General features: G+C 40.4%; 2 protein-coding genes across 2 annotated transcripts; one reads left to right on the top strand and one right to left on the bottom strand.

Moving 5' to 3' along the window:
• Window positions 1-49: 49 nt before the first annotated feature.
• Window positions 50-5,997, top strand: LOC143012002 (interferon-induced very large GTPase 1-like). Its single transcript, XM_076165030.1, has 3 exons — window positions 50-157; window positions 256-293; window positions 386-5,997. Exons 1-3 carry the CDS (start codon window positions 124-126, stop codon window positions 5,159-5,161), a joined length of 4,848 nt encoding a protein of 1,615 aa, XP_076021145.1. The 5' UTR covers window positions 50-123; the 3' UTR covers window positions 5,162-5,997.
• A 965-nt stretch (window positions 5,998-6,962) lies between these two features.
• LOC143012005 (uncharacterized) lies at window positions 6,963-11,752 on the bottom strand. The gene is made up of 9 exons (XM_076165033.1): window positions 11,630-11,752; window positions 11,250-11,355; window positions 10,928-11,128; window positions 10,568-10,704; window positions 10,335-10,467; window positions 8,793-8,861; window positions 8,558-8,637; window positions 8,146-8,314; window positions 6,963-7,974 (listed from the first exon to the last, which is right to left on the bottom strand). The coding sequence occupies exons 1-9, from the start codon at window positions 11,653-11,655 to the stop codon at window positions 7,828-7,830; spliced, it is 1,068 nt and encodes a 355-aa protein (XP_076021148.1). The 5' UTR covers window positions 11,656-11,752; the 3' UTR covers window positions 6,963-7,827.
• Window positions 11,753-11,787: the final 35 nt, after the last annotated feature.

Genomic DNA, 11,787 nt, shown 5'->3' with positions numbered 1-11,787 from the left:
ACCCACAGGTCAACTAGAGTTGACATGAAATAACTTTTTTCTTAGTGTGATCCAGTCAACGATCCTGATGATGGTGAAGACTTGGAGAAGAACGATAACACAACAGCAACAGAGGAGACCAGCATGAAGTCTGAAACACCACCTGAGAAACATACAGGTACTAATTCATACATAGAATTTGATTGAATTATTACTTCTACAGTAATATTGTGATCATACACATGTACCTGGGTTGATTCAGTTTATTATTTATAGGTACCTTAAAGGATGACATGAGTGAAAATAAGGATGAGGTAAGACAATCTAAATGTCTCTACAGGACTATTTATTCAATATTCCTTCATTTAAAGTAATAATTCCTGACACATATGATTTACTTTAAAAGCTGGTAGAGATCAGCAGGGAGGAGCAATGTCGAAGAGAAACAGAAACACTGTTCAACAGACTTCAACTTGGAGACAAACGCCAACAGACGTTGACACCAGCAGATTTTCTTCAAATAGGCCCAGCTCTGAAACAGCAGAGCGACACACCTGAGAAGGATCTAGCTCATACGTTTCTCCAAAGGTTGATGATACTGGACTATAGAGCAAGATATATTCCTGTGAAGCAAGACAGTGCTGAAGTCTGTCAATTCAGACATGAGCCAGATGTTGCAAATGATGAAACAGGAAAAAGTAACTTAGATGATCTTTTCAGTTCTACTGAAGACTCTGAGCCAAAACCAAAACCAAATGTCCATCCAATGGACGTTCAAATGGCAGTTTTCCACTGCTCAGACACCTTTCTCAGGCAGAACATGATTACTAAGCTATCCCAATGTCAGTACGCCTTACCTCTGCTTGTTCCTGACCCAGTCTCAAAGGACATTGAGTGTCCTCTTTGGACATTTAGGCAAATAAGAAAAAGCTGGAAGCTGACAGATAAATCAAAAAGCTCCATAATGAAGAGCATGCCTGTCTGTAAAGCTGAGACACCCATGGTGTCATTCCTCCGTCTTGGTTCAGCCTCATTGTCAAAATCTCAGCTACTGAACAACTTAATCAACGAGCGCCACAGCACCTTCTTCCACAGGAACTGCCCAGGTAGCACCAAAACTCGCTACTTGATGGATGGAGTGGCAGAGATCGCCTGGTACTGCCCAGCTGGAAAACCCAACGATTCTTTCACTGACTTCATTGCCTTCTGTAATCTCCACGGTGACGCTCTGTCCTTTGATAAACAACGTGACATACTGATTGAAAAGGCTTCAATCAATGTTGTGTTGGTACCATCTCTGAAAAGGGGAGACAGAAGTATGACCGTTATTTCCTCACTCCTTGATTCCTCAAAGCCTCTGATTTGCCTCATTGCTGATAATGATTCTAATCCAGTACAGATGAAATCAGGACATTATAAGATTGGTCTGAAAGACAAAAGCCAGTCAGATGCATCTGAAGAACTGAAAGGAATCATTCGGAACATTTTGTCTGGATCCTTTGATTCCTTCCAGCTTGAAACACTGGCTCAAGTCTCTGGAATCAGAGTGGATGAAGAAAATGAGATCTGCAAAGAAGGAAAAGCTGCTGCTTTGAAAATAACCAGTTTGCTTCAGGGCATGGACGTCTCAAAGATCAAAGAGAAAATGCTCCCTTGTCAGGGCGAACTGTGGCATGAGTGGAGCAGCATAACAAAACAACAGTATCACCTAAAAGGAGAAATTGAAATGGAGAAAAGTAAAAATCAAGAGAAACTGCAGGAAATACGACAGAGCCAGCGTGCTGCTTCCTGTTCTGACCTCATGGAGCTGTTCATCAAAAATCTCTCGTCTTTGCCATCGAGTGAGAAAGCCTGTTTCCTGACATGGACTCAGATCTTACTAGATGACCTCTCCACAGATGACCTCGCTAGAATTCTCCACAGATATGATAAAAAGTGGTCTGAATTCTTGGCTCTAAAGAAAGACAAATCTGATCAACTAAAAAACAAGCAAACTGAGCTCGAAGAGATTTCAACACAACTTCAAGCAGCAACATTTGGCTTGGAGCACATCGTCAGGGAGATGGGACAGATCTATGAAGCTCATAAATCACTGGCAAGAGGACGAAACACAGGCAGAATGAAGTGGTGTGACTATCCTGCTCTGGCTGCAGAGCTGATGATATCAGGACATCCCATGGAGCTGATGGATGGTGATGCAGGTCATGTACCTCTAACATGGATCAGTAGTCTGTTAGATGAAGTCATCAAGAAGCTGGGTGATAAGCGAGTTTTTGTTCTGTCAGTTCTGGGCGTACAAAGCAGTGGAAAATCAACAATGCTGAATGCCATGTTTGGTTTACAGTTTGCAGTAAGTGCTGGCAGATGCACCAAAGGTGCCTTCATGCAGCTGGTGAAAGTGTCAGAAGAGATGAAGAACGAATTAAAGTTTGACTATGTTCTAGTTGTGGACACTGAAGGACTACGTGCTCTTGAGTTGGCAGGTAACACAACTCTACACCACGACAATGAACTGGCTACGTTTGTCATCGGTGTGGGAAACATGACATTGATCAACATCTTTGGAGAAAATCCAGCAGAAATGCAAGATGTTCTGCAGATTGTTGTACAGGCTATCATGCGGATGAAGAACATTAAATTGTCTCCAAGCTGTGTATTTGTTCACCAGAATGTCACAGACATTGCAGCTTCAGAGAAAAATATGGATGGGAAGAGGCGCCTACAAGAAAAACTGGACCAGATGGCTCAACTAGCTGCCAAAGAGGAGGGATGTGATGCCAAGAGCTTCAGTGACATCATTGAATTTGATATACAAGAAGATGTGAAATACTTTGCCCAGTTGTGGGAGGGAAGTCCACCCATGGCCCCTCCAAATCCAGGTTACAGTGAAAGCGTCCAAGAGCTGAAGAACACCATCCTCTCTAAAGCATCACAGTCTGATGGAATGACTCTCTCACAGTTCAAACACAACATTGGAGACCTGAGGAAAGCTCTGCTGAATGAAAACTTTGTCTTCAGTTTCAAAAACACACTTGAAATTGCAGTGTACAGAAAGCTGGAGGTCCAGTATGGGAACTGGACCTGGACCCTGAGGGAAAAGCTGCTGACCATTGACCATCAGCTTCACAACAGAATAGAGAATGGAAACCATGACATGGTTGAACTCAGTTATCTTTATAACAAGATGAGCAAAACTTATGAAGATGTCAGAAAAGCTATGGCAACATACTTTGAAGATAAAAACCAAAAAGAAATGTTGGCTCAATGGCGAGGAAGATTTGAAAGCAAAATCAAAGACATTCATGAAGAACTTGTAAAAGCACTGAAAAGAAAACTGGATGAGGTTCTCCAGCAGAAGAATGCTTGCAAAATGCTTGATAAGAAGAAGCCAGAGTTCGAGAACAAACTACTACAAAAGAGCAAACAGCTTGCTCTGCAGCTCAAAGACAAGGCAACAAATGAAGGGGAACTTCAAAAGCAGTTCAACCATGTCTGGGATGGCTGGGTTGCTGAATTAACTGCAGATACAGAGCCCATAAAGGATATCAACCTACAAGAAGATCAGCTTTCTATCCTTACAGAACTTGGCATTGAAAGTTCTCTTATACATGAACGCAAAAATTGTGGCAAATACAAAAACATAGCCAACCTTGGGGATTATTCTGAATATGATACCCGAACCAAGCACCAAGATCCCTGTGAAGAAAGACAGCGATCTAAAGATGAGAGGGTAAGCAAAAACACGAGATCATTTTGGAAATTTTGGAAGGGAGAAGAAAATAAGTCACAGATATGTTTTACATATCAAGAGCAAGAGCAGATCAGATCTCTCATTGACAAAGTTAACAATGAGGCCAAAAGCACAATTCGGGGCAGACCTTTAGCCACAAGAGGCTACAGTTCTACTTTTCTGGAGGAAATGGCCAAAAATGTCAACAGACATGTTGAAGAATTTCAATCACAACAGAGCTATGAACTCAAGAAGAAGTTCACAGTTGATCTTCTGCTCTATGTGTTTGACGCTACAAGCAAGATAATTTTAGAGTCTCACCATCAATTCAAGACAAACAACGATCTACGATATTATGTCAATAGCAAGAAAGAGCAGTTCTATGGCATATTCAGCAGCTTCTGTAAAGGTCACTCATCAGCTGTTGTGTTTGCAGAGATGATCTGTGATAAACTGAAGGATTCCACTGTCCAGGCTGTCTATGATAAGACTGCCATTGATCTTGCAGGAGAGATGAAGTGCTCTTTCTCACCATTCAGTGGGAACAGGATGAACTTGGAGAAGCATGTATTAAAATCCCTGGCAGAGAAAGAGGACTTTCAGGGCTACATGAACTACATCAGACATCCAAGGAAACATGTCAAGACTTTCATAAAAGAAGAAGTGAAGAAATATATCTTCACTGAACACAAAGACTCCACAAAGAGTTTATTCAAGAAAAATGTTCAAGACATCCAGGGGCTTCTGAGTCGCGCTTTGCATAAAGCTACAGAGAAAGTGGCACAAGGGGAAGCAAACATAAACATGTGGCTGGAGGAATTTTCCAGTGAGCTTAAGGACCAGCTCAAAGTTGATGCCATATGTTGCCAAACCTTTAGTGACATAAACAAATTTGATTTTCTTGAAGAGGTGGTGAAGAAAAGACTTGAATCCATCATTGAGGAGATCACTGCACTCCCATTAGGTAACCTAAGGAAATCTCGGAAGAGGACTGACAAAATCCTCATTGACCAACTTTGCAACGGCTGCTGGGTACAGTGTCCATTCTGCAGAGCCATTTGTACCAACACACTGGAAGGTCACAGTCCAGATAAACACAATGTCCCCTTTCATCGCCCCTCTGCTGTCAGTGGCAGGCATGTCAGAAATACTGGGGAACTGGACATTAACTTCTGCACAACATCAGTAGCAAGTGACAGGTCCTTTTACCCTAAACGTGATTCAGATGAGTTGATTCCTTATAAACTCTACCACACTGCTGGTCCAAAGTATGAATCTTGGAAAATCACCGCTGATGAATCTAAGCTGATTTACTGGAAATGGTTTGTGTGGAAGTTTCAAATGGAACTGGAAGATCACTATAAGAAAAAGTTCAAGGGCACAGGAGAAATTCCCAGTGAGTGGAGAAAACACACCAAACAGGAAGCGATTGCAAGTCTGGATGAAATGTAAAACCTCAGAACAAACTCTGCTCTGCCAAAGTCACAATGACCTCTTGTTGTCTGCATATATGCAAGCTGTAATATAGAAGAATCTCATTGAAAGAAGATCTTTCAATTCACTCTAACAAATAAGATAAATGACTGCAGATGCTATTGTTTCTAAATGTATGTCATATTCAGATAAGTCAAGTGAAAATGAAACATTTATGAGGTTTTTTCCTTTTTTTTGGGGGGGGGGGGGAATAAGTTAGGCAAGTGCTTGAGGTGGGGATGTAGCCATGAGTTTGATTTTATGTTTACTATTTTATAACAACCTCAGTGATATTATCTGTAACACAAGTGATTTTAAGTATGCATTACTGTTTTTAATGCTTTATATCTACATTATTTTGTTTTTTTTTCAGCTGTTCATTGAGTCCCAGGAAAGATGGCTGTTTTGATTTATCACAAATGTCTAATCTGCTTATTTTTTCTAAAGGATGAATGAAATGCACAAGTTCGAAACAGTTAAAAGTTCAGACAGCAAGTAAATGTGCAAGAATATGAGCTGAGACATACTAGAGACAATAAACTTGTTTACTGATTGGATTTTCCATCGATTTAAAATCAGTAATGAAGCTGTGTTTGCTTGCTTCTTATTTTTATTTTTCTGCAGGTTTCATTAGAACAGCATTAGAAAACAGCTTGAACTGTATATCTATAGAATGGAGAAGATGATTTGTATGGTGGATCTTTTGAGTCTGAATTAAACATTTATTTTATGACAATGCCTCTAGATGACAGCTGTCAATGTTCATGAGCAGGAAAGGAATTGTTGTTCATTAAATCTTCCTAAACTTAAACTAAGGAATTGTTTGGATTATTTCTTGAAGAATTTCTCAAACAGAAATGATGTTTTATATGTGTGTAAGTTTATAATGTAAATGCATAGAGTTCATCTATGCTGGGTCTGGTTTCATTTGATCTAAATGATGAATGAAGCTAAACTATCAGTGTTAGTATTATAGGATCTCAATGCAGCATCTGACAAAGTGAACCTCAGGATTCTGTAACACAGACTGGGACAGCGTAAATAGATTAGAATTATATTTCAGAGGAAGGGATTACTTTGCATCAATTGATAATTATGATTGGGAACAGATAAAAATCTAATTTGGTGAAGTGTCCATTGTTGGGCCTCTTCTTTTCAACATCTGCATGTAATCAATACCTGACTGTCAGATGAATTCAGTACGATTCATTTGGACAATATATACTGTCATGTAACATAGAACATATATGTACCAAGAAAAAGTAAGGCTGCGTTTCAAAATAAGTATAAATATAAAATGAATAAATAAAATGGGAAAATTGTGCTTGTGTTCAAATAGTGCTTAACTTAAACTTTAATCAAATAAAGGGAGAAAAACTCAACAGTCTCAACTAATTTTACAGAAAATAAATCTCAACACAAAAAAGAGAAGAGAACAATCCCGGCCGCTCTGAGGGAACACTCGTGAGCAGGTTGTTGGGCAGTGAATGTGTGGCTAAGGAGTGTGGCTATGAGAGCACTTGTCTCCCTTTCTCCGTCTCACTCCTCTGTTTATCTGTTTTCTCTTACCTGTATGGCGCTTTCTTCATCTTTCTTCAGTCTTTAACTTATCTCTAAGTCTCTCACCTGTCTGCACTGTAGAGTCGCAATCATGTTTCCCGCCTGGAATGCACAGACTTGATTGGCTGAGTGGTATCACGTGGGATAGTGTAACTCGCATGCAATTGGTCTGTGCGTTTTTCTCGCTAAACCAAGAAGCGCCCCGTCTTTTAAATCAGAAACTTCTGTTTCGGCTGTAGTTCCTGGTGCCGCGGTTACAGCATTGCCACTGTACATTGACGATGTTAAAATTAATTTACCATTCACATTTTGATAGTTTCTCCAAGGATGGATAAATAGAAGGAAAGAGAATGCTAAATGGCACCACAGGTCGTTTGTATTTATTGATGTGGCTGAAAGCTTCTGTTCCTGTGAAACCACACAATGTTCTGTGAAATAAGTTGAAACTAAGAAAAGCAATTGGCATCAACACATCTGTATTCCATATTTAATTGAACTAACACTTTGCTTATTGATGTAACATATCAAAATAAAACGAATGAGGTGGACAAAATTATTGATACCCCTTACAAATGATAGAAATATTGGATTGTAGTAATAGTTCAAGCAGCATTTCTATTTATTTTTGAGTCTTTGCTGACAAACTACTATAGGTGAAAACATAACTTCCTTGGCAGAGGTATAAGCATGAAATCGAGCCAGCCATTTATGATCAACCACAGTCTTTATAGGAAACAAAGAAGCTCTTACAATCTTTTACTTTGTGCTGTCATGATCCAATTTGTGTCCATGTTTTGATTTCTCTGCAGTCACAGCTTCCTGTGGTCCGGTGTCTTTGTATCATCAAGTCTGAATGCTGCTCTGTCATAATTACACATGGATCATAGCTTTGTTTCTTTGTAAGCACTTTTTGGAACCAGTTATATTTCTTACATTCAACATTTGAGTTTAAACATTGATGCTATACACATGCACAGGGAGAAATTTAACTTCTCTTTGCAAATGATGCTTCAAAGCCATTTGACAAGGTCTCAAATCTTAAACAAGACTGGTGAGGAGCACATGTGTTCAAACAGCTGTGTGTCCTAGCAGATCTTGAAGGAGGTCAGTTTGAAGTCCCCTCTGATTCTTATGTAGTTGATGACATTTATGTCCACGCGGTTTGGGAACTGGACTTCCTGTCCACCAGGGAGCTCCACTTCAAATAATTCTCCAGCGAGCTTCATCACAATCTAGAAAAACAACATATTAACATACAAATGATATTATTCTGATGCTTTGATGCAGCCTGATGCCTCATACTCCCAAAAAAAGATGGAAATACAAATTGTATTATGGTAAAGAGATGTCATATTTTCTTCACTTTTTCAAGGAGATTTACTCTCCCCACTCTTTTGCCTCACCTTGACTTCAGTGTCCCTCTGTAGGGGATTGTGTGTTTCCCTCTGCTCATCACCCCAGCAACCAGCAGTCTTTGAGTTGCATACGAGAACAGCGCCATCGTCATCATTGAAACGGGGGTTAAAGTGCAAAGCCAGGTCATCTGCATCATAGCCAAGGTCAATCTGGAACCTGAGTGGATGGAGGATTGTCAAAAAGATTTCTTCAGATCTTTATCCTGTGCAGAACTCTGAATGAGACATGGGTTATATTTTACAATTATATGTTATATAAGTGGATAAAGAGAAGGTATAAAAACATTTGGTCACATCCAGTGAAAATGCACAAGGAATGTTTTGTCTTATCCTTTAACAGTAAATCAGAACAGAATCACTTACTCCATAAGCAGCATGCAGAAAAACACTAACTTGTTACCTGTCAGCGTCATGCAGAATGAATCCCTTCACTTTCAGCTGATCTCCCATTTTCAGAGCCACATTCTTCAACTCCAGTTCCTGACAAACAAAAGAGGAAAAGAAAGTAACACAATGCTAAGATCACAATGGTGAACAACGATATTGTAAAAGAATATCAGGAATGTTTTATCCCAAAAAACAAATAGTAGAGCTCAGTAATAATATCAATAACAACATAAGGTGGTTGTACATACCATGCTGGGTTTGGATGCTGGTGTTCGATCTAACAGGAGCTGGTTGATGGTCTCAGTGTCCCCGGGCCTCTGTGGAAACAAGAGGCTTGATTGGTAAGTTTATATACATGTATGTTGTGACGGCCGTGTGGCCTGTATTTCGTCCGTATGGTCATGTGTTTCAGGTAGGCGGAGCTGGAAACGAGGCAACTGGGAGCACCTGGACCCAAAAACTCCAGGAAGCCTTATGATCCCACTATCCCTGTCATTCAGAGGAGCTGCTGCCTTCCCACATGCTGTGTTTGAATTGCCTGATTGCTAAATAAATGGTTACCTTTGTTTGCAACCCAACTGGACTGTCCCTCTATTTTATCTCAGCATTTGAGTCGGCCGCGACAATGCTTTCAGATTGAATTATCACTGCAACCAAGACGGCCACTGTCTTTAACCAAGATGTGCTTCATCTGAAGATCTTCTCAGGTTGGAGATCATTACATTGGAGATAAAGACCTACTAAAGTGAATGGTACTCAAAGCTAATCCTATCAATGAAACTGCGTGATGATGTGTTTATAAGTATTTAAATTCATTATATTTTCTGCTAGATTATTAAAATGGTCTTGCATAATGGTTCAGACCTGTACATTGAATATTGTGATATAGAGCACATCTCAACAATCACAGTATTCATCTTCTTTAACATGTACCGAAGGTCTAGTTCACAGTTTTAGCCTGTTTGCTTTCATAATTAAATATCTGGAACCATCAACAGACAATTAAAAGACAAACTGAGTTAAGGAGAAGGAAGGAAATCAAGTTTAAATGATGAGACAGTGAGAAACATTTGTATCTCTCTGTTCATGTTTTGTTTGCCTCCCCTGAACTCTTCAGCACTAATATGATTTAATATTTAATTTTAATTTTGCACCACTCTCATGTATTTTCTTGTTATTCAGACTTTTTTTCTGGATGGATGTGTGGATAGATGGATATAAAGATTTCAGGGAAAAATTCTTTCTCTCCAGAAATATGCACTCCTTCTCTCGTCTCCCTTTTTGATGAATCCCAATAACGTGACATTTTCCACATTCTTATGTCACGTGTAGTGACTGGAGGAGTAACACTCGTTGTTGTAAGTGTAAGGAAAACAGATTCAATACTAAACTGAGAGGGTGGAGGATGTCTTTCCAAGCAGATTAAGGTTTGTTGGATGAATACAAAGAGTTAAATGTGTGCTTTTACAAAACAGGAAGGGTTTCAAAGAGAGAAGACACGTGTATATAAAGTTGGCTGGGCCTAACGTGACGACCCACGCCATACACACACTCTTAGGACAGGAGAGCAAAGACATCAAACATAGTATTACTGTTTCTCAGAGACACTGGGTTATAGTATAATTAATTTGAATTTAATGTCACTTCAGATCAATGAAAGGCAGCAATGCGCTGGTAAAGCACCTAGTCTGTCAGAAATTAAAAAGAAGAAGAAGAAGTAGATGAAGGTGATATTATGGATCCCACTGCTTTTCTTGGACTTGGGACGTTCTGCGCCCTGCATGAAAAACCTTGTTCAGTTTCCCTTTTGTCTTGTCTCCCATGTCCCGGGGCCTCAGTGCATCAGTCACATGGAAGTTGTGGTTGTGGTCACTGCAGATGGTTACTATTGTAGGAAAGGTGGGCAAGTGAGGGTCGGTGCTTCTGAGGAGACATAGGAGACAAACATGGCATTTTCTTCCCTATGTAAATCAGGACAACAGAGCTCAACCTGGAGCAGATCAGAGATGTCAACCTTACTCACCGACTCTGCCTGCCTCTGCTCACTTGAGTGTGTAGGAGCGTCACAGTCATCTTAGCGGGGCAGTTTGTGTTCTTGCTCCTGTCTGACACTTTTTCAATGACCCGGGGTCGCGTCTTGTGCTGGCATCTGAAGTCCACCTTAAAGAGGACAGAGCAGGTGGGTGGGGCAATCATCAACGTCAAGCCTCTCTTTCATTTGATTCACACTGCAATTCTCACTGCAGATGGAGATAGACCACAGACTAAATGGCCTCTGCTGGATATTCCACTTTGTACCCCTTATTGTGCGTACTTGTAACCCTTATTGTGCGTAAATGCATGATTGTAAAATAAGATTGTAGGGGATTGTAGGTGCAATCACCTTGAAAATGACTTTCTGGCCCTTTCCTGGATCAGTTCTGTCCACCCTCCAGGTGACAGTGTGAGACTTCAGCCAAAGCTTTATCTCCTCCTCCGTGGACAAGGCCATACGAAGAGTGGCCCTGAAGTTCACATGATCACCTGGATCACTGATGGTCTTGTAATTGCAGACATGGTAATCATAGCTGTCTGGCAAACACTCCTATGAAACACAACAGAATCGAATGATGCAAGACATGAATGTGTACACAACGGAAGATCTTCAAAATGTATGGATCTTGTTGTTTTGAGTGAGAGAGAGAGGGAGGGAGGGAGGGAGGGACCTTCAAAGCAGGAAACTCAGAGACGTTACACTTCTTGGGGTCGATGCAGGTGAACCTCATATCATTTCTCTCACGGGGCTTGAGTCCTGCACTCAAGTCAAACGGCCTGAGGGGGGAATAATTGATTATTCACAGGCATGTTGTTCCATTGCAGACATCTACATCTATAGGCATAATGAACAAGAGGTATATAAGGTGACAATTCTATCTCCTTTCTTCAAATATCAGATTGAGGCGATGTGAAAATACGCAGGTTTTGCTGACTAACGTTAAATTTAATGATAAATGATAATGATAAATTTAAGCTAATATCTGGCTTCACTAAGATAAACATTGTGGCAGAAAATAGTGGGTAAAAACGAGTGTGCATGTTCATTTACCGTGTTTCCTCTCCAGTTGAAGGCATGTCGCTGAGATGCGGTGATGGAGAAGAAGACGCTCTCTGGACGTTAACATAAACACTCACGCATTGTCTCGCGCATGCGCGGTCCAAATCAGTCAGGTCCAAATCGGGCGGCGACAGGTGTCATAATAACGC

Source organism: Genypterus blacodes, unplaced genomic scaffold (genome assembly GCF_046128005.1).
Source record: "Genypterus blacodes isolate CSIRO-AG114 ecotype Tasmania unplaced genomic scaffold, CSIRO-AGI_Gbla_v1 ptg000140l_1, whole genome shotgun sequence".
Lineage (NCBI taxonomy): Eukaryota > Metazoa > Chordata > Actinopteri > Ophidiiformes > Ophidiidae > Genypterus > Genypterus blacodes.
This window is presented reverse-complemented; position numbering and strand designations above follow the sequence as displayed.

Bases quoted from the DNA above. Each gene is read 5' to 3' on its own strand.
- LOC143012002 (XM_076165030.1), top strand. From the start codon at position 124: ATGAAGTCTGAAACACCACCTGAGAAACATACAG. The intron at 158-255 runs GTACTAATTCAT...TATTATTTATAG, and splicing joins ACCACCTGAGAAACATACAG to GTACCTTAAAGGATGACATG. The intron at 294-385 runs GTAAGACAATCT...TTACTTTAAAAG, and splicing joins TGAGTGAAAATAAGGATGAG to CTGGTAGAGATCAGCAGGGA.
- LOC143012005 (XM_076165033.1), bottom strand. From the start codon at position 11,655: ATGCCTTCAACTGGAGAGGAAACACG. The intron at 8,315-8,557 runs GTAACAAGTTAG...CCATCCACTCAG, and splicing joins ATTCTGCATGACGCTGACAG to GTTCCAGATTGACCTTGGCT. The intron at 7,975-8,145 runs GTGAGGCAAAAG...TTGTTTTTCTAG, and splicing joins AGAGGGACACTGAAGTCAAG to ATTGTGATGAAGCTCGCTGG.